A 26,628-nucleotide genomic window follows, 5' to 3' on the forward strand; every position below is an offset into this window, starting at 1 on the left:
AATTACAGAATACCATGTTTTTCAATCATTTAATACTTCTTTATTCTTATTTAATAGTACATAAAAAATGCATAGACATCTGTTACAATTTTGACAGCAGGTAGACCGGTCCAATACGATGTTCCAGATGAGTCCTATTGCTGGGCACACTGGTTCTCCGCAGTGTTGGTGGAGCGAACATGGATCACCTCCACTTTCCTCTGCTTCTTCCTCCTCTCCTCTTCCCTCCTGTTGTGCTGCTGGTTCTCCTCCTCCTCCTCCTCCTCCTCCTCCTTCACTTTACAGTCAGTCACAGAGGAGCTGAAGGGAAGATCATAACAATAGATTCCAATATGATTTACGCCGTCGTACTGGGTATACTGGCAGCCGTACCAAAATAGGATCTCAGGTTTAAAATGTATCCATCAATAATATAGCTCAAATTAAGTATTACCCTAGGTTCAAATGGAACAATTTTTTTAAAAGCAGCACAAATGCATGTTTGCTCCATCATAATGGGACTATAGAAAGATATCAACCAAAACCACTGATCGTAAAGACTGGACTATAGAAAGATGTCAACCAAAACCACTGATCATAAAGACTGGACTATAGAAAGATGTCAACCAAAACCACTGATCATAAAGACTGGACTATAGAAAGATGTCAACCAAAACCACTAATCATAATGACTGGACTATAGAAAGATGTGAACCAAAACCACTGATCATAATGACTGGACTATAGAAAGATGTGAACCAAAACCACTGATCATAAAGACTGGACTATAGAAAGATATCAACCAAAACCACTGATCATAAAGACTGGACTATAGAAAGATGTGAACCAAAACCACTAATCATAATGGGACTATAAAATTTGTCAACCAAAACCACTGATCATAAAGACTGGACTATAGAAAGACGTCAGCCAAAACCACTGATCATATAGACTGGACTATAGAAAGATGTCAACCAAAACCACTAATCATAAAGACTGGACTATAGAAAGATGTGAACCAAAACCACTAATCATAAAGACTGGACTATAGAAAGATGTGAACCAAAACCACTGATCATAAAGACTGGACTATAGAAAGATGTGAACCAAAACCACTGATCATAAAGACTGGACTATAGAAAGATGTGAACCAAAACCACTGATCATAAAGACTGGACTATAGAAAGATGTGAACCAAAACCACTGATCATAAAGACTGGACTATAGAAAGATGTGAACCAAAACCACTGATCATAAAGACTGGACTATAGAAAGATGTGAACCAAAACCACTGATCATAAAGGCTGGACTATAGAAAGATGTGAACCAAAACCACTGATCATAATGACTGGACTATAGAAAGATGTGAACCAAAACCACTGATCATAAAGACTGGACTATAGAAAGATGTGAACCAAAACCACTAATCATAATGGGACTATAGAAAGATGTGAACCAAAACCACTGATCATAATGACTGGACTATAGAAAGATTAGAAAGATGTCAACCCAAACCACTAATCATAATGAGTGGACTACAGAAAGATGTCAATCAAAATGACCACTAAAAATCCACTTGGCTTCCTGTCTGACCGTACGGTTAGATCAGCCGTGAAAGAGTAAAGTCATGACACTGAACTAGGATATAGCTCAGTAACACAAAAGCAAATATGCGTTTCATGAGCCTCAAAAGCCAGGAAATTAGCTGGACAGTGTGTATACTGACCTGGGAGGGTTGGGAATTACAACAGGAAGCTCCTCATTGATTCTCACGCGCTTGGCAGGCCGGGCGTCGAGCTCGGCACCTACAGCAAATGACAAGCGGAATGAATAAGGGTGCCATCACATGGGAGACATTTCTCACTCATGACGCCAGGAGTGAATATGTTTTCACAACTATTATCCAAATGTCAAGGAGATGGAATAGAAAGCGAGAACAGCACAATTCAGTGTTTCCCGCAGGTTACTTCAGCAGTGGCGATAAGAAAATTCCATAGTACGATTATCTTGACTAAAATAAATTCGATATAAAATGATTACTAAAAATATGAAAACTTTAAAAACAGTACTGCAATATGCTATCATATCAGTCACAAGACATTTGACAAAAAAAAAATACATACATTCAAAAAATAAACTAAAATGCTGGTTTAGTTTATAGAAACTATGAGGATCCGCATCTCTACAACAGTGGCCAAAAAAATCATTTTACTTAATTGGAAAGACCGAACAAAATTATCAATAAAACACTGGTACAACTTACTAACTGAACACTCAAATTTGGAGAAACTTACATTTACCATGAAAGATAATATCAACTATTACAACAACATCTGGTCCCCATTCTTGCGATTTATCCAGAGCTGATCCCTCCATTATTTTTTTAATTTTTTTTTAATTATTATTATTTTTTTATTTTTTATTTTTTTTATTTTTTTTATTTTTAATTTATCTATTTTCTTTTCTTTCCCCTCAACAAATTCAATATCCTTCAACATGCCTGCTCAATACCCCTTATTACAATGACACCCCCTGTCCGTTGTCTTGTCTTGTCTTAGGTTGTTTGCTATGTAACTGCCCCTTATTGCATACAGTTCTGTAATTGTCAAACTACCATGTCCCATACTGTCCTGTACTTGTTTAATGTTTGTTTAATGTGTGCATAAATGTTCAATGAAAAAAAAAAAAAAAAAAGAAACTATGAGGATAGTTTTAACAACACAAAAATCCAAATAACAGCATCTAAAATAAAGTTCCAATTCAGAGACCTTGTATAGAGCTGACAGCCGCAGTCGTGGGATGGGAGCCGGCCTCAGGTTCTGCTGTCCTGCTATTTGTCACATCCATCTCCAAGGCAACAACAGGCTCCACCTTGGTAACCGTGGTAACTTGGACGGGAGGCGCGATGTCGACCGGAAGCTTCTCTTTCCTTCTCTTCTGGATGGGGTTCCTTTTCACCTCTGGAGACAAAAGACAGCAGCAAGTAGCGGTAACGTGTTCATACTGTGGAATTTGAAAAAGTTTGGGTATACCTCTAGTTACCTTCGGGTTCGTATTTGTGTTGGAGCTCCTCGACTCGCAGCTGCAGTACGATCTTGTCACTCTGAGCCTGTGGGAGAGAACAGGAACATGAAGCTGTGCTGCAAATATCACACACTGTTAACCATGACTGTCATATAGAGGGCCGAGGTTCAAAATCTAACACTGCTAGTGTGCTTCAGGTCAAAAAGATGCAACTTGGCCATTCATATTTTTAGAATGTATCACAAAAACAATAGCTTCTGAAGTAGGGCTGAACAATTAATCGAAATCGCAATATGGCCTACTGCAATTTTCAAATCGCAGGAGGTGCAATATTTGTTAAAGGTGAAATGTGTCAAAATACCATTTTACATGAAATATTATCGTGCTGCAGAGATGTCCTGGCCTACACATCATATTCTACAGGCTTAAGAAAACATCTTTGTTTGGTACAGATCCCCGCAAAAATCATACCATAATCATTTTAATACGTTTTTCAATGAAAATGAGAATAATGATGTAAAAATTATCATTCCCTCTATGATCGCAAATCATATCGCAACTGCAATATCAGTCAAAATAATCGCAATTAGATATTTTTTCAAAATCGTTCAGCCCTATTCTGAAGTCTTATATAATCAAACAACTTAATGTACCTAATTATGTATAATAAATAAATAAAAACAGAAAAGAAAAAATTGCTGGTGAATATTTTAGCTACAACTAGATTGAGCTAGGAAAGCTTTTTTTTTTTTTTTGATGATGTTTGGAATTTATTAAGTTTGCCCAATGCTAATGAAATGGTGCTTTCTCACTGCATCTTGAATACCAGTGTTTGTATCACAATGTGTGTTTGTAACTGCTGTGGCAAAAAAAAACAAGCACTTTTGCTAAACAGATGTGGAGTTTGGGCAACTAACGAAACATTTTGGCTAACAGGCTACTAAAAAAAAAAACAGCTAACCTACTGGAGCGTAGCTGTACAGTAGAGTGAGGCAGTCCTCTAAGCTTACTCTATAGACGTTTTTCAACTTTCAAACCCACCAGTGCATGGACTTGCATTTTTTTTTATGCAAGAACACAATGGTGGTCTTCTTTCTTTCTTTCCCCAGTTCCAACTCTGGGTGATAATGGTCTAAATGCTGTTTTCAGTTGCATTTCCACTTCCACCAAGAGATATTTATGGAGGAAACACTGGGAATAAGAGCTGCCTTTTACCTGTTTGAGCAGCCCTTGAGATGAGAAGAGTTTCCTCTCCAACTCCAGTGCTCTCTGGCTCTCCGAAAAAGCCTTCATCCTCTGGAGGGAAAGCTCACCTCCTAGATGCTCTGCATCCTTACTGAACACACACACAATTTAAGTGAGTCAGATTACAAAATTCAATCTCTCCGATTCACTTAATTGAATTTCTGCTACTTCACTAATAATTACACCAAATGACTAACTGACTAACTTGTTAACTGACTAAGTGAGGTAGCGGCCAACTGATGAACTACCTGAACAACTGACAAACTGACCAAACAAATAAACTCACACAGAGTTGTTGAGCTTCATTTTGAGCAGGTCAATGTAGTAGGTTTCATCTTGGACGTCTTCACTGTCTGGACAAGATGGCTGGGACTTGAACGTCATCTACACACACAACCAGATGAAGAGAGTTGTTCAAAGGCAAAATTAACAATTTGCATCTTTCTTCTAAAGTTTATATATAGTCTGTGTGATGTTCTGTTATGTACATTTCTTTCAACAGGCGACAATGTTCTTATTTACTTTCCTTCACCTCAAACTGAAATGTCATCAGACTCCAAACTTAAATTTTAATGGACAGTATGAAAGGTACTGGTACTACAGAATACAGGTGACCTATATCAGGTTGCACTGTAACAGACTACAAATCATCACTGTAATCAAACTAAAGCATGTGATAGTAAAAAATAACACCTCTAGAGTATGTTCTGTATTCTCTCATCTCCACCTTCTCCAGTCTGTTTGGACAACAGATACCACCAGAATCCTATTCTTATCATTATAAGAAGTCAATTTCCCATTCATTTTCCCCATAGGAAATTGTATTTTTAGCCATAACGTTTTTACGGTGTAAGATTGACCTACTGTCATCATCATCAGATTTTGAAACGATTATATATGTTCCTGTAGAAGCCATCAGTCAATTTGATTTGAACTTCATTGTCAAGAAATTATGTTTTATCGTAGAGCTCCTTGTGAAGTACTACACTACCCACAAGCATTAGCGGGTTCCCGCCAAAATAATTCTATGAATATAGTGATATTCATTTTGTCCACATCGCCAAGCCCTAGTACAAAGTCTCACCATTTTTGTTATCTATATATATATGTTCTGAATCTATTGCTATGATTTATCTGGTACCTGGTCAGTTTGGTTCAAAGCTTAAAACCAGGGTTCCTACATAGTTTCAATTAAAAAATTCCATACTTTTTCCAGACCTTGATTTGTTTTGAAGATTTTGTCTGGTGTTCAATATGATTTATACAGATAGACATCTCACCCCTGCTAACTAGGTCATATCACTGTATAGATGAAGATTGTTCTTCACAGCGACAAATATCAGAATATGTGAGATGATTGGCAGGGTTCCTACACGGTTTCCATTTTAAAATTCCATATGTTTCCCAGACCCTATGTTCTTGACTGGATTTGATTTTGGTGGGTATTTGATATAATGCATGCTGACAGCGGCTGGGTAATAAGAGCGTCCCTCTATCTGAACATTATTCTTCACATCAACAAAAACTGTGGACTCAAAGTGGCTCTACAACAACATAAAAGCTAGAATGATGTGTGTATCGGACCTGAACCGCAACATTTTCCATACTTTTCCAGACATTTTTTTCAAATTCCCAAACTATTCAAGACCTGGAAATGATCAAATTCATTTTTAATACTTTTCCAGACTTTCCAGACCTGCGTAGGAACCCTGTAAAACTCTTTGTATTGTGATTTTCTGTGGAGAAAATGAATGGGAAAATGTACTTTGGGTGTCCCGGCTCTGTAGCTCACCTCCATCTTCTCCAGTCTCTGTAGTTTGGTCATGAGATTTTGGATCTCTCCATTCTTCTCCGACAGCATGCACTGGAGTCTCTCCAGCTGGGCAGGGTCAGCCCTCGAACCCTGAAGCTGCATCAGAGTGGCTATCTGCATCTGCAGCACACACACACACACACACAATCAGAACTAGTTTGGGAACAATTACAATTTTCTGTGAGTCGCTACTTTATTTTTTTTTTACCGCACTGTTGTGGTAAAGGTAAATCTAGATATTTTTTTATATTATAGGACCTTAAATAAAACACACTTCACCCATGTACCCTTGCAACAATGTAAACTCATCACCAACAATTAATACCATGTAATAAACAAACACACAATGACAAAGATCTTTTCCTATGTATTGATGTTAAGAGTCTTCATTCAGTTTCAGTATGGTTGTGAGTGTGTGTGAGTATGTATGCGGTTCTGTTCTGTTCAGTGAACACAAAAAAAAGAAACAAAAAGTAATCCAAATTCCTCATTCTTTCAGTAGAAATACCAGTGTTTACTTGTTGTTTTTGATCCAACCAACATCAAAACCAATTGATGGCTTTTCATTTTTGCTGTGGTATTGTAGTAAAATCAGATTTTGAGATATTAAAATTAGTACTTAAGTGGAAATTCTGGTATTGCGACAACACTAGTGGTATGGTTGGCTGGTTACATATTGTATGGTACCTTCATGCGGTGTAGTTGTTGTTTGCTGAAGGCATGTTGTTTCTGCAGAGACTGGTGCTGGACCTTCATACTGATCAGCTGCCTTTCCATCGCAGCCCGCTTGTCCTCCAACTACAATACAAAAAACAAAGAAGTAAAAAACAAAACATATTTTCACACACAAATCAAATATATCCAGTATATGTTATCACGTATGGCAAAACATAAAGATTCATTAAAATGTTTAGTGAGTCTTCTAGTAGATTATTTTAAGACAGAATGAATGTGTGGGATCACTAGGACTGAACAATTAATCAAAATTTTGTCAAAATCGCAATATGGCCTACTGCAATTTTCAAAGCGCAGGAGGCGCAATATTTGTTAAAGGTGAAATGTGTCAAAATACCATTTTAAAGTAAATATTGTGGTGCTGCAGAGATGTCCTGGCCTACACATCATATTCTACAGACTTAAGAAAACATCTTTGTTTGGTACAGATCCCCGAAAAAAAATCACACCATAATCATTTTAATACGTTTTTCAATGAAAATGAGAATAATGATGTAAAAATGATCATTCCCTCTAATGTCGTAAATGATATCGCAATTGCAATATCAGTCAAAATAATCGCAATTAGATATTTTTCCAAAATCGTTCAGCCCTAACCAAGTCTGAAAATAACAAACTTCCAAATTTAATAGTTCTTGATTGCATAATTTACCAGTCAAAGACACTCATTGCCAATATGGAGCTTCCGTTAGTTTACCTCATCCAGTTAGAACACGATGAAGTCCAGCTGTGATTTGTGGAAGTAAAGAAGTCATGGCTCACATGGGACTAGTCTTGAGAGTTTAGGTAGGTTTTTTACCTCACCTTGCGGTTTGGGTCCTGTAGTGAGTTTACTTAGTTTAGTTCAGTTTTCTACCTCAGCAAACAGGGAGTTGCCTTTGCTGTTGGGGTCCTGGGCCTGCTGTAGAACCTGGTCCAACTGGATCTGTAGGTCCTGGTTCACCTCACGAGATTTCTATGGCAGCACAGAGAGAGATACACACAGATACAAACACACACACACAGACACTAGGATTAGTAAGGACATATTAACAATTGGATATCAGTCAGTTAGTGTTATGCACCACTGATAGGATGCAATTTAACTGCTATAGTAGAATCAATCAATCAATATGCAAGTCCAAAGGCAATAGCTCCCTCTAGTGGCTCCAATTAGAAAGCTAAAAAAAATTAAAAAAATAATTTTTAAAAAGAGACCTAAAAGATGAGACTGAACCTTCTAACCTAATCTCCACAGCTAGGTCATTCCAAAGTCTAGGGGGAATTTTCCGTTTTCCATTAAGTAAACGTAATGACATTTTGATGTAGGAATGCAAGAAAATACATATACATGCACACACTCAAAAATTACCCAACTTAAAGGATAAGGCTGGTGTTTTTTAATGCATTGCTTACCGTCAACAAATCATATGAAAATAACAAAATCAACAATGTGTTTGCTCTACTCCCGTTACTTTCTGACTTCCCACGCATCAATCAATCAATCCATTGTATTAAAAAAACGATTAAAAAACACGTCAAAGAGCCATGCCGTTGCTCTGGGCAGCATATTTCATCATCACGAAGCATGACTTTTTCCTCAAACAACTTAATAAGCCGGCCGTTAACACTTTGCGATCTCAGGAAAGTAGTTCCGTAGCACCGAAAATAGTCCCCGGCGTAATGAAGAATTTGTTCCCATTTGAATTTGATTTGGTAATAACTACAACAGCCTGAATTTGGTAACAGTGGTAACAGTTAGCAATTTTTAAAATGGAAACTATGTCTTTGTGAGCTGTATTTAAAGGTTTTTAGCTTACAAGTGGAGCCAATGACTTCCGGGTTGAAGGCTAAAAACGGTACGTGGGAAGTCAGAAAGTAACGGGAGTAGAGCAAATGCATTGTTGATTTTGTTATTTTCATAGGATTTGTTGACGGTAAGCAATGCATTAAAAAACACCGGCCTTATCCTTTAAATGGAAATGTGGCAATTGAATAGATTATTTCCAGTATCAATACAGTAGTTGTTACTGTGCTTACCTCTAGGGAATTGAAGCAGGACACAGCTTCTCTCTCTCTCTCCTCCTTCTCCTCTGTGATTCGCTGAAGCTGGCGCTGCAGGCTGCTATTGGTCAGTTCCAGCTGCTGCTCTCTATACTGCGCTTCCTGTAGTGAACGCTCCAACTCCACCTGGTAGACACGACGGGTTTGATATGACACTTTGTCTGGTCGTGGTCAAAGAAACCACTCCAGACATGCTTGGTGTGAAGTCATGTTATGGCCTAGTCCCCCCCCCCCTTCCTTTACCTTGGCATTCTCCAGCTCCATTCTCTTCATCTGTGCCTCCATCATCTCAGACGACATGGAGTCCTGGGTTTGTTCGCTCAGAGCCCGCAGCTCTTCCGTCTTGTGGTTCAGAGTCTCGGTCTGGACTTCTAGCTTGTGTTTCAGCTGTTTTTCATTCAGCTGCGATTCCTCCAGATCTGACTGCAGCGTCAACACCTGGAAGAACAGATAGATATGGTTAGAGATGCTCCGATACCATTTTTTCCTTCCCGATACCGATTCCTGAACTTGCGTATCGGCCGATACCGAGTACCGATCCGATACCAGTGTGTTAAAAAATATATATATTATTATTTTTTTAACAGCTGTATACTACTAACCCTGTATGGATGTGATATGAATGCTATCATTGTTGTATGGCCTGGCTCAGGTTAAACCCTTTGTAAAACATGAGCAAATACATACAGAGAATGAATGCCATAGAACTTTATTATCTAGTTTGACAGTCAGTCATAACTGAAAAAGAACATAAATAAATCTAGGAATAAATAACAATTCCTTTAAAAAAACTGTTAGTGCAGCCACAATTTAGTAAAATAAAAGACAATAGTACAGTAACAGTATAAATTTAGTATATAAATCTAGATTTCCGGGAAAACAGCTGTTTTATCCGGGTATTGGTATCACAACAACTCTAGATATGGTACAGTTTATGTGGGAAACCAGTCAATGTGCACATGTCCCGGTCAATTTGTGAATTACACTCAAACACACCAAGATCTTTAGTCTAGGTTGTGTTTTAGCATTCAGACAGCTGGGATTTCTCCTCCACACATGTAATACATTAGGCAGGGAAACAGAAAAACAGACAAACACAAAAATGTCACAATAAATTCAAAATGGCTGACTTCCTGTCGGGTTTAGGTCATGCCACCAAGAGACTTTTTTTTAAGTCTTGGGATGTTACATGTGCCTACCAAATTCCGTACGTCTAGGTGAAACAGAAATGTGGGGGCTTTTATTTTGAAATTTTGTATGGGGGGGGCGCTATTGAGCCATTTTGCCACACCCATGTCCAAGACCCATAAAATATATAATTTTTCACTGTGGAAAAGCGCCATATAGACAGACCCCGCCAAATTCACCGACATGTTGCGGTTTCTCCGGCCGTTCCCGCTCCGAGACCAGAAAGCAGACCAGTACCTTCTTGTTCAGCTCATTGACCTCCATGCTGTGGTTCCTCCCTAGATGTTCCAGTTGCTGCCGCAGCTGCTGGCTCTGCTGGCTCTTTACGCAGTCGTAGTCTGACTGCAGTGACTCCAGCATCCGACTCTTCAGAGCCACCTCCTTCTGCAGGGAGTACTTGTCTTGCTCTACAGCCTAAGACACAGAGGAAAGAAGCATTACCCAGCCCATGGTCTCCATGTTAGCCGGCTGTACTCTAGGTTGCGGTGCTTGACTGATATATGGGCCGATACTGTCCTTTTATTATATTTCTTATATGGTCCACCTCTGATATGAAATACGAAGCCGGTTGACTGATGACATATTTATTGTAGAATTGATCAATACTACACTGGTTGTCTATGGGAAGACCTTCACCTGAATTGATTCTAATGCCACACTTTGATCAGATTCCACACAACTATGCATGGAAATTGATATATATTTTTGTATTATTAGATGGTATCTAGTATCTATTTTCTCCAGCTGAGCAGGTTGATCAGTAGGGCTGCAACAATTAATCGATTAATCGATTAGTTGTCAACTATTAAATTAATCGCCAACTATTTTGATAATCGATTAATCGGTTTGAGTAATTTTTTAAGAAAAATAAGTCAAAATTCTCTGATTCCAGCTTCTTAAATGTGAATATTTTCTGGTTTCTTTCCTCCTCTATGACAGTAAACTGAATATCTTTGGGTTGTGGACAAAACAAGACATTTGAGGACGTCATCTTGGGCTTTGGGAAACACTGATCCACATTTTTCACCATTTTCTGACATTTTATAGACCAAACAACTAATCCATTAATCGAGAAAATAATCGACAGATTAATCGACAATGAAAATAATCGTTAGTTGCAGCCCTATTGATCAGTATTATCTGATGTTAACGTGCAGCGTCATACCTCCAGAGCATTGGTCATCTCCACTCTCTGCTCCTCCAGCCTGTTCTGCAGCTCCACCTGCTGGTTGAGGAGATCCAGGCCGGCCTGGGCCGCCTGCTGGACCTGCTCCTCCCTCTCCTTCAGCTGGCTCCTCAGCCGCTGCACCTGCTCCGCTGATGCTAACTCACACATCTGGAAGGGAGGGAGGGAGGAGGAGAGAGGGAGGGAGGGAGGGAGGGAGGAGGAGAGAGACGTTAGCAGTGGGCTAGGGAAGAAAAGACAAGCCGAGTAACATCATCAAGCAAATCCACATCTTTCACACCCTACCTGTAATTTATGGAGAATACCTTTTTGAATTTTCCATTCCATTTTTTTTTTTTTTGGAACTTTTACTCATGCCAAAATGTGATCAGAAAAAGCCCCGCACACTGACCAAAACTACTGAGGCTCATTGGATGCAAAAATAGATGATTTATTTTATTTTTCATAGTGAAAAAAGGGACTAAGTGAGAAAAAAGGTGAACGTTTCAGTCCTCAGACCATCATCAGCACTACTTCCATGTTTTTCATGTTGGCTCAGTGGTCTAAGGCGTGTACCATGTAAACGGGACGTCCTGGGTTTGAATCCGGCCCAGGACCTGTTCTGTCTTTTCAACATGCTGTCTTGTGCTTTATTTGCTTCCTTGTGTTTTATTTTGTTGCATACTGTATTACATAATTTTGTTTTGTGATTATTAGTTAGTTATAGGTAGGCTTGTTCTCAGTAAAATCCTTTGAGATATGTTTGTGATGAAGGAATATATTAATAAACATAACTTGACACCCTGTTCCATCGTAAGACTTGACCCTTCTTGTCGTCTGACCTAGGCTTAATGGACGTTCACAGTACAATTGACGCTTAAGTAAATTCTACTGTGAAAATAATTAAATATTTGAAATGCCGTATGTCAAATTCAATTGCAAATGGAAACTATAAGCCAAGGGTTTAACACGGAGGTCTCTCCCTGTCTCTGCACCCGCTCACAGAGATCAGCTCCCTTATCCACATAACTTAATGAGTCTGATGAAATATATATATAAATATGCTTACTGTTGACCAATGGAAGAAGTCATTCAAACCTGGGTATATTTGACATTATTTATACCAGGAGGTAACTAGATAAAACAGATTCTGCTGATAGCCAGATGCAGTGGTGGAAAGTAACTATACATTTACTCAAGTACTGTACTTAAGTACAATTTTGAGATACTTGTACTTTACTTGAGTATTTCCATTTGATGCTACTTAATACTTCCACTCCACTACATTTCAGAGGGAAATATTGTACTTTCTACTCCACTACATTTGACAGCTTTAGTTACTTTTCAGATGGAGATTTGACACAATGGATAATATAACAAGCTTTTAAAATACAACACATTGTTAAAGATGAAACCAGTGGTTTCCAACTTTTTTGGCTTTTGACGTCTTCCAAAAAGCAGTGTGTAGTCGGGTCACATTTCAGATGTCTATGAGTTGTTAACAGCTCCACCAAATAGTGATTTTTCCCTCTAAACCTCACATGGTTTCATTTCAATAAATGTTCAAATGATCCAATATTTCAGCAAAAATCAAAGATTAGAGAAAAAGTCCAAAAACTGAAAACAGATTTGTGTATCAGAACTTTGTTTTTTCTTCTTTCCTCTCCCATTAATCATCTCACGACCCCTCAGATTTATTTAGAGACCCTTTGGAGGGGCCCGACCCTAGGTTGGGAACCACTGGACTAAACTAGCTAACTATATAAAGTAGTTCAAACTAGCTCCACCTCCAGCAGCTACAACAGTAACATGCTGCTTACACACAGATGCTTCAGTATTAATAATCTAATGATGTCATATATAATAAAATATCAGAGGGACCAAACCACTACTTTTACTTTAATACTTTAACTACATTTTGCTGCTAATACTTATGTACTTTTACTTAAGTAGTATTTTTCATACAGGACTTTTACTTGTAATGGAGTATTTTTACATTGCTGTATTGGTACTTTTACTTAAGTAAAGGATCAGAGTACTTCTTCCACCACTGGCCAGATGTTTCTCAAAATTCCACAACACTGACAGTTATAATATTTGGGGTTAGCCCCACAGTAAAAGGCCCTTTCTTAAATGGTACCATGATACTGGGAAATGCCATTGTCATGGCACTGGAACTTAGACCAATCATTTTGCCAATCAAAGAAAAAAAAATGCAAGGTACTGATTGGCAAGTAAGAAGGAGGTTGTCAGCCTTAACAAATTAATCTTGTTTTGGGATGTGAGTTATTGAAATTAAAATGTTGTCATGAATAAAACATCCTGTTAAAAAGAGAAAGAATACCAGACACATAAGGAGGAAGGGCGTCTAAAAGAAGACCAGGTCACATGGGAAATTAGGTATTGGAATTGGAATGTGATAGGTTTGAACATAGTGAAAACGAAAACAAATAACTGGGTGTACATTGTCCTCCATCTTCCCGTGATAACTTTATCCATCTTGATCCTTTGTTCTTGCGTGTTTCATTTGCAAGTTACTGAGGTAGAAAAACGAATATGGACTACATCTCCAGCTTGTAATATCAAAACAAAACACTTCTAAATCTTGACACCAACTGCTTGGTAAATCGTATTTGCCGAATTTACCAATGGAAGCCTCTTAATTAATGTTTTATGAGCTTTATAACGATAACGTTAGCATATTATGTTTGGTGATAAGCAAGTATGTATTAAACAATAAAGGTTTGGTAACATTAATGGCGCATGACCTGTTCTCTCCTAAATCTATCCATGAGAAACGTTAACGTTAGCATTTGCCTTCACTCGACCGCTTTTGTCACTATAAATCGGATTCATTGAATATTTATAGGCAAACACATGTGCAGAAACCCGTAATAATCTAATAAGTAATATAAATAATGAGTTTGTTTACCTTTTTCGCCAACAATTGTCAAACCGCTCTACCGTTTGAATTCAACAACCAGGAATCGCTTTGAACAGCGAGGTATCGCGACGACGAGATCTTGCCTCAACGGGAGGTGTGCCTGATTGGCCAGACTTGCGCAGGCGCAAAGTCGACAGACGAGGGAGACGGAACAACAATGCTAAAGTAACACAACCTCCTTGAACACAACAGCCATAACACCGGTGTTTATTAAGTGTGTTATGGTTGAACAACGACTCATTCTTCTGCAGTAAGCGAGGAGCGAACAGCTGAAAAGGTCGTTAAGTTTAATAACTATATAGCGTCTGGATAGGAGTTGTTAGAGTATTTGTTGTCATTGTGTTGTTGTTAGGCTACTTGATGGCGATACAGTAACGTTATGTAGACCCTTTCTACCGTTTTGACGTTTAGAGCGTGAATATAAAAGTTACTCATAAACGTTTCCCCTGTAATGGAGATTAACGTTACCCAGAGAAACAGATTCTATAACGGCCTTGTTTCGTACTGTAGGTTTACACTGAGAGTACAAAACAAGCTTCAACAATCACCCAGTAACAGCTTTCTTACTTATTATATTACATATTATTATTATATTATTCTAAATTATATTGAGTTGCACTTCCCTTTTCATGGTCCATTCCTCGTGTCTCTACATCTCTACATGTCTCCTTCATTGGTGTAACTCAGTGGTTCTCAACGTGGGGTCCGGGGACCACCAGGGGTCCTTGAGGTGGTCCAGGTGGTCCCCAGTGAATTGATGAAGTGTTAAACTTCACCATTATTTCATTTACAAGAAGTGAACACAATTAGAGAATGTAGAAAAAATATTATTTTGATCATAGTTTCAGTGTTATCTCTACCTACAATACAGATAGTCAAGGAATTCTGGACAAAATCATATCTAACAATACAAATATTCTCAGATTTGGGTTCAAGAGACGAAATCTCATCAAATGGGGGTCTGTGGCTCTAATGTAGGGCTGGGCGATATGGTTGAAATCAATATGATAATCATAAGAATTTTTCTCGATATCAACATATATCACGTTACATAATCAAATGAATGTTCATCTCATTGAACCGAATGGTGATGTTAGGTGTGATGTCAAACAAAACAGAAATATTCAAATAATATTCCTACCATACCTCATTTTATGAGAGTTTTTAAGTAAAATTTGCTTGTCATCATCAATTCAGACAGCAGAAATGTGTGTCACGATATTAAAATATCTTCATATCATTACGATATGATTCCACCGAAAGAAGATAATCGATAATATTGAATTATCACCCAGCCCTGCTCTAATGTGTCCTCCATTAGGGGTCCTTGATATGAAAAAGGTTGAGAATCACTGGTGTAACTGACTGTAGTTTTCACCAAGATTCACCTGCTCTTTCTGTTTAATGTTGCTTTGAATATTTTAGTGTACTGTTGTCTGCTCTGCTACTGATGATGACCACAGTCCCCTCTTCCTCCACAGGTTTCTATGTGATTCACAATGGAGCTGGCCCAAAGGGACAGGCTGTCCGAGCTGGTGGAGGAGCTGACCACATCGGGACAGCCACAGCTCAACCAGGACAAGATGAAGGAAGTCAAGAGGATCTGCAAGTAGGTTTAATACTGAGACAGCTCCTTCTTTTCACTGTTTCCCCCAGTGTTCTTTCATGAGGCCACACACATACACACACACACACACACACACACACACACACACACACACAGAGCTATATGAAAACACTTACATTTGGGGTTCGATTGATTTGGGTTTTGGTAAGCCAATACTGATGTTATGGAATTGAAACTTGCCAATAGCCAATAGTCAATATCTTTAAATTTGACCAGTTCCACGCCAAAAATTCCGGTGTTTCTCCAGAATTTTATTCCTGTCAGGATGAAAAAAAGCCTCCGAAACAGCATTTAGATTCGTGTTAACGCTATGACACTTTATGACACTTTATGTCACTTTATGTCACTTTGCACTACAGTATAATGTTCTTGTGTTTTTTTTTTATTTCTTTCATCCTAACTTAGGGCTGGGCGATAATTCAATATTATTGTTTATCGTCTTTCAGTGGAATCATATCGTGATGATAAGAAGATATTTTAATATCGTGACACACATTTCTGCTGTCTAAATTGATGATGACAAGCAAATTTTACTTAAAAACTCTCATAAAATGAGGTATGGTAGGAATATTATTTGAATATTTCTGTTTTGTTTGACATCACACCTAACATCACCATTCGGTTCAATGAGATGAACATTCATTTGATTATTTAACATGGTTTTGCATACATGAACCATATCGTGATATATATTGATATCGAGAAAAATCCTTATGATTGTCATGATATTGATTTCAACCATATCGCCCAGCCCTATCCTAACTTGTGTTTTTCCATTTTTAATTGATTCTTATTTTTATTTGAATTCTCTATTTATCTCTGTGAATATATACTTGACAAAAATATAAGCGCAACATGCAACAATTTTACTTTGAAGATTTGACGTAGTTACAGTTCATATAAGAAATTCTCGTCCAAGGAGAAGTGCTCGCTAACATGGATGTAAACAAATTTGTATTTGTAATTTGTATTTGAAAAAAGAGGCTTTTTTTGTGGGAAAAAATATGTGATATTTTATTTTAGCTCATGAAAATATTTTCAAATGTTTTAAATGTTGCATTTATATTTTTGTTCAGTATATGTTACTATTCGTTTTATTGTTACTATTCTTTTTATACTGAGAGGAGCCAGCACACAAGCATTCCATTGCACTGTTTACCCTGTGTATGCTGTGTATATGACACTAAAACTCTCCACTGAAACCGAGGATCAATAATAAGGATGATAATAACAAGAAAAATGTATTCATGCATATTCATCAAAATGTCTAATAGAATCACTTCAGGTATTCCCACAGATAGCCAGTGTAGTATTGACCAATTCACTGCATCATATTCATCATATATGACTGGATCAGATCCCATTTTTAAAAAAGGACTGTATTGGCATCATATAATCTCTGTCTAATCTCTGTCCATTCTTGGTCCTCCATACTTGTCAGAGTATCTACTGACTGTGTAGACCATGTGTACCACTCGGTGATGTCCCAGCTCAACCAGGAGCATGCTGAGATCAGACTGTCGGCCTTCCAGATAGCCAGCGAGCTCTTCTCCAGGTCGCACCACTTCAGAACCCTACTGGTGGACAACTTCCAGGTACTGGAGAGCTGTAGGCCTGCAGCTTTTCATTCCAACCAAACACTACAGCAGCCCATCCAACTAGTCATACTCTGGTTAAGGTCTTATTCAGGTTATTTTCTTTCCATGAACCTTTCAGTCTCCCTGTTGCCATGAATAAACCAGTTAACAGAATGTTCCTCCTCCTCCTTTGACTGAGCAGTAGTACTTCTAATTAGGGCTGGGCGATAATTCAATATTATCGTATGGTATGAAGATATTTTAATATCGTGACACACATTTCTGCTGTCTGAATTGATGATGACAAGCAAATTTTACTTAAAAACTCTCATAAAATGAGGTATGGTAGGAATATTATTTGAATATTTCTGTTTAGTTTGACACCACACCTAACATTACCGTTCGGTTCAATGAGATGGACACTAATTTGATTATTTAACGTGATTTTGTATACATGAACCATATCGTGATGTATATTGATATCGAGAAAAATCCTTATGATTATCGTGATATTGATGTCAACCATATCGCCCGGCCCTACTTCTAATACGGGGGAAGCAAATGATGATGCCGTGATGAGTTTGACACATGCTGAAAGCCAAAAGTGTGAGTGCAATGCCACAGTAACCAGTTTAATATGAGAGGAAGCCATGGAGATACATTTCTGTCCAAACAAACTGTTTGTGAACTGAACATTTTGAAATGTCTCCATTGTAAAATCTGTATTTGCAAACCTAAATTCTGCTTTTGCAAGAAATGTACTGTCATGTATCTCCTCTTCTGCTCTTTCTCCTCCTCTTCCTCCTCCTCCTGCTCTCCCTCCTGCAGGAGTTCTTGGAGCTGACGGTAGAGACGGACTCGGAGCAGCCCCTCCCTCCTCCTAAAGAGGTAGCCAAGAAGCTGAAGTCCTCGGCCATCCAGACGGTCCAATCGTGGCAGGCCTCCTACGGGTCAGCCTATAAGAAGCTGGCGCTGGGCTACCACTTCCTCAAGCAGGTCAAGAAGGTGAGTGAGACAGCTATCAAACTATGGATTGCTTTCACCCACCACATGTTGCACTGCAAACTAAAAAAACTAAAAAACCTAAAACCTAAAAAACTAAAAATACCCGCTAAACCCCAAGTGCCATTAGTTTCTTTGATGGGTGAATCACATGTAAGGGTGTATGATTCTGCTCTGTTTTTCTGAGATAATTATCTCGTTAATTCAGAAAAACAGAGCAGAATTATTTTTTTTCCATGAAAACTTTTCTCAGAATTCTGAGATAATTATTTCATTAATTCAGAAAAACAGGGCAAATTTTTTTTTCTCAAGTGAATGCATTACGCTTCCGTAGGGGTGGGCCGATATTCGATAATATTGACTATCACGATATTTTCCAAGGTATCGAATATCACGATATTCACACCCCCAGATCACAGTTGTGCAAACTTTTACATTTCTAAACCTATAATCTACTATAATCCTACTGGTCGGATAGTAAAAAACAAAAATAATCATAGACAAATGTGTCATTTTATTTCAAGTGGTTTCCCTTTTCCACAATCAGCCCGTTTTCCTGGAAATAGTAGGAATGAGCAAAATTGCACCAAATGGCCATTGTTTCCTCCAATGCTGGAATAGTAAGATCAAATTTCAAGGCTATTAGGCTGTTATTAATAGCCTAGAAATGTGATATAATTTAGAATAAATAAGATAAAATAAAAAAAACAAACCCCAAAAACATAACCTACCCTCGCTCCCTCCCCACGATAATATCGTATATCGTGATATTTTGGAGGTACAGCATCGCGATGACGATATCATATAAATGTCTTAGTCCCTGCTGGCCACTCTGACCGTGAGCCAATCAAATATGTCCTATTATTATTTGCTGCTTCAACAACCCAATTTCCCCCGCAGGGATTCATCTAATTTTATTTTATGGTATCTTACCCTATTTTGTAAAAAAGACACTAAAACTACATGGATTTTATTGGTGTGAAACTACACAGACTGGGATAGCCTGTCTATGAAATACTTACTACAGCTTTCTCACTTTCCGACCTCTCTGGATTGCAGCATTAATTCTATAGTTATAAGTAAGCTTGGGGCTATATTCTATAATACTGAATATAAAGGGAAAACCCCCCACCCCCGCGATAATATTGTGTATATTGCGATATTTTGGTGGGACAGCATCGCGATATACAATTTTAGATATCGCCCAAGCCTAGTTATGAGACACAGACAGTACGTTGAGTCAGTCTATTTCACCATTAATTATGAACAACAGTATTTCTATCATACTGTGCTGTTGATCCACTGTTCTCCACATCCACCAGTCGCGTCCCTGCTGGGGGAAATATTGCCTGTCTACTTTCACTCAGTGTTTCCTATGCTAATCCACGCGTCCCGTGCGCTAATCCCCATGTTATTGATCCAAGGCGTCCGTGTTGTCGATTACCAAACCTGTCCGTCTGTCAGGTGGACTTCCGGGACATGGAGGCCAGGACGGTCGCAGAGAGGAGGAGGGAGGAGGACAGGCAGAGGAGAATGGAGAGGATCTACAGGGAGCGAGCGGAGGTCGCCGCCAGGGACATGGAGGGTAACCACCGCATTGTTCAACTGGGCTGATACTGGACTGTCCATTCTCGTGAATGCGATATCTCAGGAACGCCTTGAGGGAATTTTTTTTCAAATTTGGCACAAACGTCCACTTGGACTCGAGGATGAACTGATTAGAATTTGGTGGTCAAAGGTCAAGGTCACTGTGATCTCAGAAAAGACGTTTTTGGCCGTAACTCAAGAATTCATACGCTAATGATGACAAAATTTCACACAAATGTCTAATAGGATAAAATGATGACATTTTATATCCAAAAGTTCAAAGGTCAACTTCACTGTGACATCATAATGTTTTTGCTTACCACTGTAGCTGAGAAAACGATCTTGGGTCATTCTACCAAAACGGTGGAAGTGCTGTCACTTACTTTTGCAGACACCAAAATCCTTTAAGTTGACCTAATAATCACATGAATTATATATGTTCAATAAATAAAGACTGTCCTTGCAATGATAAAACAAAGTTTATTGGCGGAGGCATACAACCGTGAGGCGGTTATTTCTAGTTCTCCTCATTATGGCACAATTCTGTGTTATTACATTCATCCGCTCATTCAGCACACAGTCATGTAATAGCATTATGAATACACCCTACCTATCACCCTGCAACACTGTTGGTACCACTGGAGCATTCAGCAATGCGGTTGCTCACCATAATGCTGCATTCACTTCCTGTGGCAAAGATGGTCAATACAAACTTTCTATTTGAAAATACATATACATACAATACATACAATAGTTCACCTCCGCTTTCAGATGGTAAATACTACTAGAAAATACTGTTCACCTCAGCTTTCAGATGGTAAATACTACTAGAAAATACTGTTCAGTCAGCTTTCAGATGGTAAATACTACTAGAAAATACTGTTCACCTCAGCTTTCAGATGGTAAATACTACAAGAAAATACTGTTCACTCAGCTTTCAGATGGTAAATACTACTAGAAAATACTGTTCAGTAAGGCTGGGTATTGGCAAGGACCTCACGATATGATACATATCACGATACATTGCGATACGATACATATTGCGATACATTGCAATACTCTACATAATTTACTGAAAATGTAAAAAATAGAGCTGAAAATACAACTTGCTGTGTACCACCTGGGTAGTCTAATATATACATCACATTATATTGATAACTCAGCGGACAAATTGAGTCAAAACCATTTAATTCAAAGGGATTTGAGAGAAATTTAAAGACATTTTAAATCCGTTTAAAACATGAATATTTTTTTTTAATGTATCGATACGAGGGGCTGGAAAATCGATACAGTATCATGGAAAAAAATATTGCAATACTCAGCTGTATCGATTTTTTTGCACAGCCCTACTGTTCAGTCAGCTTTCAGATGGTACTACTTGGGAATTTGGGGTTTGTTGATGGATTCTGATTTCTCTGACTTAATTTCAGATAAAACCAGCAAAAAAAAAAAAGTGTATTTTAAGGTGTCTGTTAACAATGATTTATTATCTCTTTGTCAGAGTCCTATGAGGAAATTGAGGCAACGCTGACAGAGATGGAATCCTGTCTGAAGCTGCTACTTCCTGATGACTTCTCCGACATCCAGACAACCAATAGCAACCCTCCGAAATCCCAACCAGCCAATGACTGTGCATCTGAGGAGGAACAGCCCTGCTGCAGTAGAGGCCTGAAGGAGGAAAGGGGGAGAGAAGAGAAGAGGAGAGAGGGGGATAGCAGGGAGGAGGAGAAGAGGAACGACGGGGAGGAGAAGAAAGGCAAAGAGGAGAGGAAGGAGAAGAGGAGTGAAAGGGAGGGGAAGAAAGGGGAAGATCCAGAGAAGAATCAAAATGGAAGCAAAGCTGCAAAGGAGGGGGAGGAGGAGAAGGAGCAGGAGGAGGGGAGGAGGATGGATGGGAAGGAGAGGGAGGAGAACATAACAAAGGAGAAGAGGAATGAGGTAGACGAGAAGAAGGGAGATAGGGAGGAAGGGAGCAGTGAGGGAGAGATGGAGGAGGAAGAGGAGGACGGGAGTAATGAAGGAGAGGAGGAAGAGGTTCTTGATGAAGACTCGTTCATTCGTAACTCTGGGCTGATCTCGCACTCGTACAGTCTGGACCTCAACCTGGATCCTGGTGGGTAAAATTCCTCCAAAGTAGACTTACTGGCAATCGAGGATTTTCATCGTCAGTCACTCTTCTTTCTGTTTGACTCTCCTCTCCTCTCCTCTCCTCTCCTCTCCTCTCCTCTCCTCTCCTCTCCTCTCCTCTCCTCTCCTCTCCTCTCCTCTCCTCTCCTCTCCCCTCCTCTCCTCTCCTCTCCTCTCCTCTCCTCCTCTCCTCTCCTCTGCCCTCAGATCTCAATGTTAAGGAGACAGAGGATAATGAGGCGGTGGTTTCCACGGTGATAGACCTTGATAGACTGATAACAAATAAACATCTACCAGCCGTACAGAGCTGGATTCAGGTTAGTACACACACACACACACACACACACACACACACACACACAGAGCAGACAAATACTAACACATGTTAAATTCAGTGCCATGCCATATTAAAGAACATGGAATGTGTGAGATAAAAAACAAAAACTAAGGAGATACCACTACCATTACTGCTACTGCTACTACTACTACTGTTTCTACTGCTACTGTTACTACTGCTGCTACTACTACTACTACTACTACTACTACTGTTACTACTGCTGCTACTACTACTACTACTACTATTACTACTACTACTGTCAATGTTTATTTGAATAGGGACAGATACATAGACAGAACATTTAAACAAAAGTAGTCTGATGTCACATATCATAACATATATAGGCTAAGCTAATTTACAATGTTTGTCCCTAGATGGGCTTTTGTAAAAACACTGTTAAAAACAGATATACAATACAACAAAGATAGAATACACACACAAAAAAACATTGTCAACATAAGACAGATAGTACCAACAAAAAAGAAAGAAAGAACATAGCCTGGTATAAGAAAAGAAAACAAAGAGAGAGAGAGAGACTACTGCTACTACTACTGCTACTACTACTACTGCTAGTACTACTACTACTACCGCTACTACTACTGCTGCTACTGCTACTAATGCTACTACTACTACTACCGCTACTACTACTATTACTGCTGCTGCTACTACTACTACTAATTGTACTGCTGCTACTACTACTAATGCTACTGCTACTATTACTATTACTACTGCTACTACTACTAATGCTACTGCTGCTACTACTACTACTACTACTACTACTACTACTACTGCTACTATTATTCTCAGTTCAATTCATGAACGGCCCGTACCCTGGACAGGACACAGGCAAGGGAGTTTCTTAAAGAGACCGTAATGATTATGTTCCAGGAAATTTCAGGGGCTCCTCACCTCAACATATGTGATTCAAAATAAAAGGTGTTCATTACCTGCTCAGTTCATGAGTTGGCATTACTGAAAACATGCTGTAACTAGATGGAGTATTGTGTTACAGTGCTTGACATCTAGACATCATCCTCCGCTAAAGACTGGGGCACTTGACAATGCTATGCCCCATCATGTGACATATATATGTTAGAAACAACACGTATGATATTCTAATGCACCAGCTAATGGTCATACAGCCATGACGGAGACTTATAGAGGTTATAGTGGAGAGATATTTTACACACATTTCAGAACATCCAAAGCTACTTTTCAACGGTCAAGGAAAATGTACTGAATTTTGATGTTTCCATTCAGCTTTTCCAATTCAAGACATCATATTTCAAAAAAAGCATACATACAGCATAGCTATCTGGCTAACCTGTCTGTCTATCTGACCTGTATGTGTGTAGGTCTTCACCAAGTCAGGCGCTGAGCAGCAGTTGTTGAGGAGAGCGTTGGATCTGAAGAAGTCTTTAGAAGCTGCTCTGCAGAAACACAAAGAGCTTCACATCAACTACAAGACCAGGGTCCGCCGAGTGGTGAGTTACACAACATATGACTTTATAACTCTTGGTTGGTCAGATTCAAGATATTAATCATCCACTCATCTGTCTTAGCATTGTCCTCACTAAAACATGAGGATTTCTAGATGGCACACAGTAGAGCCCACACCTCCGCCAACACTATGCCAATAATATAATTGTCAATATATGCCGATTCCACATGTCGGATTTTCACCAAAAATTGCAAATTTTATAAAAATATACATGTTCAAGTTCTAGTCACTTTTAAGCATTTTAGCCGATTATCACAACACCGCATGGTCAATCAGCTCTATAACTGTTCAGTGGCCATTAGTGCTGCCCTTCTACCACTGGACCAAGTTTTGGAGAAATTAGCAGGACGGTTATGTCTAAACAGGAAATGGGCTCTCCAGTGACCCCAGGTTATTGATTGGGCCAATAATAGAGGGTTTGCCTTATGTGATCTGATAGGCCACAAAGTTTGATGGTGTTACATGAATCCGTTTGTACGTTATATGCCTTTCTGTGAGAAGCCATGCCCTCCACCACGCCCCTCTTTGGCCAATTGGTATGACAAGTTAATCACTTCTTCCTTGCCCCATGAACAGTCTTTCCACAAAGTTCTGCGCAAATCCATTGATAACTTTTTGAGAGATCTTTCCAACAGACAAACAAAGAAACAGACAAACAGTTGGAATGGGGCAAAATTTTATAGACCAATTTTTATAGACCAAAAATAGTTCCAAATCAAGGAGCAAAAACAAAACAATAATCAGTAAAAACAAGACTATGAATGGCCTCAATCAATTGCAAAGACGTCAAGTCAGACAGCAATCAGCATAGGGTGTGCTCACATCATATCATATCATATCATATCATATCATATCATATCATATCATATCATATCATATCATATCATATCATATCATATCACTAATGTTACTCCCCTAAACTTTGAAAAGAAGAAGAGTGTGAAAGACAAACTGAAATCGGTGTCATAAAATTGCTTATATTGACTCTTCTAAAGTTTGTCATGTGTTCATGAAGGGAATTCATGAATATAGTTTAATTTAGACTATAGAATAGATTTTTAATTTTATTTTTAATAGATTTTAGACTACAATAGTACACATTTTACCCATTCTAACAATCCATGCCTCATTTCAATTTTGTGCACCTCATAAGCAAAATCAATCATGGATATATACATGGATTTCTTATGAACTCTTTGGGGGGAAAAGTATTTTAACAAACCTAAAGAGAAGAAAATGTACACAGACTTTGAACGTTCCATTGAATTACAGAGTGCTTACTGGTTAGATTGTGGGTTTCTGTTTTGGTTGTTCATGGTTTTACTGGTCAGATTGTGGGTTTCTGGTTTGGTTGTTTGCTGGTTTTACTGGTCAGATTGTGGGTTTCGGTTTTGGTTGTTTGCTGGTTTTACTGGTTAGATTGTTGTTTTCTGGTTTGGTTGTTTGCTGGTTTTACTGATCAGATTGTGGGTTTCTGGTTTGGTTGTTTGCTAGTTTTACTGGTCAGATAGTGGGTTTCTGTTTTGGTTGTTGGCTGGTTTAACTGGTTAGATTGTTGGTTTCTCTTTAAATAGTAGTAACTGTATCCAGATTTTTACCCATGTTTACACACACACACACACAAAGACCAGAGCACAGGTTGATGATTAGCACAGCTACTGCTGGTATGTAGACTGGCCAGCAGATGACAGCATTCTACTACAAATTAGCTGGAGGACAGCAATGTTTTATGCATAGTGAAAATAAAAAAAATAAAAAATGAAGATTTCATAGGAAATGTCTTTGCATCTTCCTCTGAGAAACATACATATAGACATTTCAGCAGAGCAACAGAGTACAGGGAGCAGGTAGGGGATCTGTGTCTTGCTCAAAGACACTTTGACAGCGATGCAGGTATCAAACCTGCAACCTTCCACTTATGGGATAATTTCTCTAACCAGCAGAGCATCCTGCCCTGTAGTTTTGATGTGACATTAGTTACAGTGCAAATCAATAGAAGTCCAGGGCGTGATATGAGGGAGAATGGGAGGTGATGGCATCTCCCTTGTCAACACAAGAGGATATGATGAGACATCTTATAAGATATATAGCATGCCTCATTCTAAAAGCCTTAGCATTGGAAAGGAAACAGTAGAAAGAGATGTTCATTTATGTGGAGACAGGATCCTGGCACTGCCTGTGTTGCAGGTATAGATTTTTACCAGCAGGGGGCAACGTTATAAAGCATTTGAACTTGCAGATTCAAACCGTAGAGCTGGCTTTCCCTGTTGAACGAGGCCGGTAACCATCTAGGAAGGTATAGCACAGCTTAACACCGTCTGGTCACAGGTCAAATAGAGTCCAGAGAACTCAATGGGGTCCTTAACACTGTGCCTGGGTGTCACCGGAAAATTGGAAAACTGAAAAATGACTATCCGCTGCTTTCACCAGCTGCCACAGCTCCCATCAGTGACCATTTTACAGTGCATATGTTGTGCCCTTCATAGTCAGTGTTCAAAAACAGTCAATTGGAGATGCAACGGAAAACTGGTTGTGGCTGGAAGAGGCTACTAGCTCACTATCATACTACTTCATTGCTGTAATCAGTATGAAACAGTATGAACAGTGGCAGCTGGTCACACTTTATTGAGGTTCAGAATGGCATCACATATGAAAATGAACCAATACAACATCTTTAGTGTGTGGTACACATGTAGAGACAAATCAGATTCTTTTATACACCATGAAACAAAAT

At 38.8% G+C, this 26,628-nt stretch overlaps 2 protein-coding genes across 2 annotated transcripts; one reads left to right on the forward strand and one right to left on the reverse strand.

The window, feature by feature from the left end:
* Positions 1 to 59: 59 nt before the first annotated feature.
* On the reverse strand, positions 60 to 14,173 carry spdl1 (spindle apparatus coiled-coil protein 1). Its single transcript, XM_071536184.1, has 14 exons — positions 14,125 to 14,173; positions 11,193 to 11,363; positions 10,265 to 10,441; positions 9,083 to 9,277; positions 8,816 to 8,965; positions 7,653 to 7,751; positions 6,749 to 6,859; positions 6,041 to 6,181; positions 4,535 to 4,632; positions 4,219 to 4,339; positions 3,022 to 3,088; positions 2,748 to 2,939; positions 1,706 to 1,784; positions 60 to 300 (listed from the first exon to the last, which is right to left on the reverse strand). Exons 2-14 carry the CDS (start codon positions 11,361 to 11,363, stop codon positions 135 to 137), a joined length of 1,767 nt encoding a protein of 588 aa, XP_071392285.1. The 5' UTR covers positions 14,125 to 14,173; the 3' UTR covers positions 60 to 134.
* Positions 14,174 to 14,279: 106 nt separating this feature from the next.
* Positions 14,280 to 23,877, forward strand: LOC139658137 (UV-stimulated scaffold protein A-like; the record flags this gene model as incomplete). Its single annotated transcript, XM_071536182.1, has 9 exons — positions 14,280 to 14,413; positions 15,618 to 15,745; positions 17,205 to 17,358; positions 18,169 to 18,345; positions 19,807 to 19,927; positions 21,431 to 21,712; positions 21,887 to 22,042; positions 22,264 to 22,373; positions 23,749 to 23,877. Coding segments are annotated over exons 2-9 (1,239 nt in total), but the record flags the coding sequence as incomplete, so codon positions are not given.
* Positions 23,878 to 26,628: the final 2,751 nt, after the last annotated feature.

This window comes from Centroberyx affinis, unplaced genomic scaffold (assembly GCF_046629955.1).
Source record: "Centroberyx affinis isolate AG114_WGS23_722 - 3 ecotype Tasmania unplaced genomic scaffold, CSIRO-AGI_Caff_v1 ptg002839l_1, whole genome shotgun sequence".
NCBI classification, from domain to species: domain Eukaryota; kingdom Metazoa; phylum Chordata; class Actinopteri; order Beryciformes; family Berycidae; genus Centroberyx; species Centroberyx affinis.

Excerpts from the sequence above, each read along its gene's own strand:
- spdl1 (XM_071536184.1), bottom strand. The coding sequence starts at position 11,363 with ATGTGTGAGTTAGCATCAGCGGAGCAGGTGCAGCGGCTGAGGAGCCAG. Across the intron at positions 6,860-7,652 it reads GCAACTCCCTGTTTGCTGAG|TTGGAGGACAAGCGGGCTGC; the intron begins GTAGAAAACTGA and ends TTTGTATTGTAG. Across the intron at positions 3,089-4,218 it reads CTCAAGGGCTGCTCAAACAG|GCTCAGAGTGACAAGATCGT; the intron begins GTAAAAGGCAGC and ends TCTCTCCCACAG.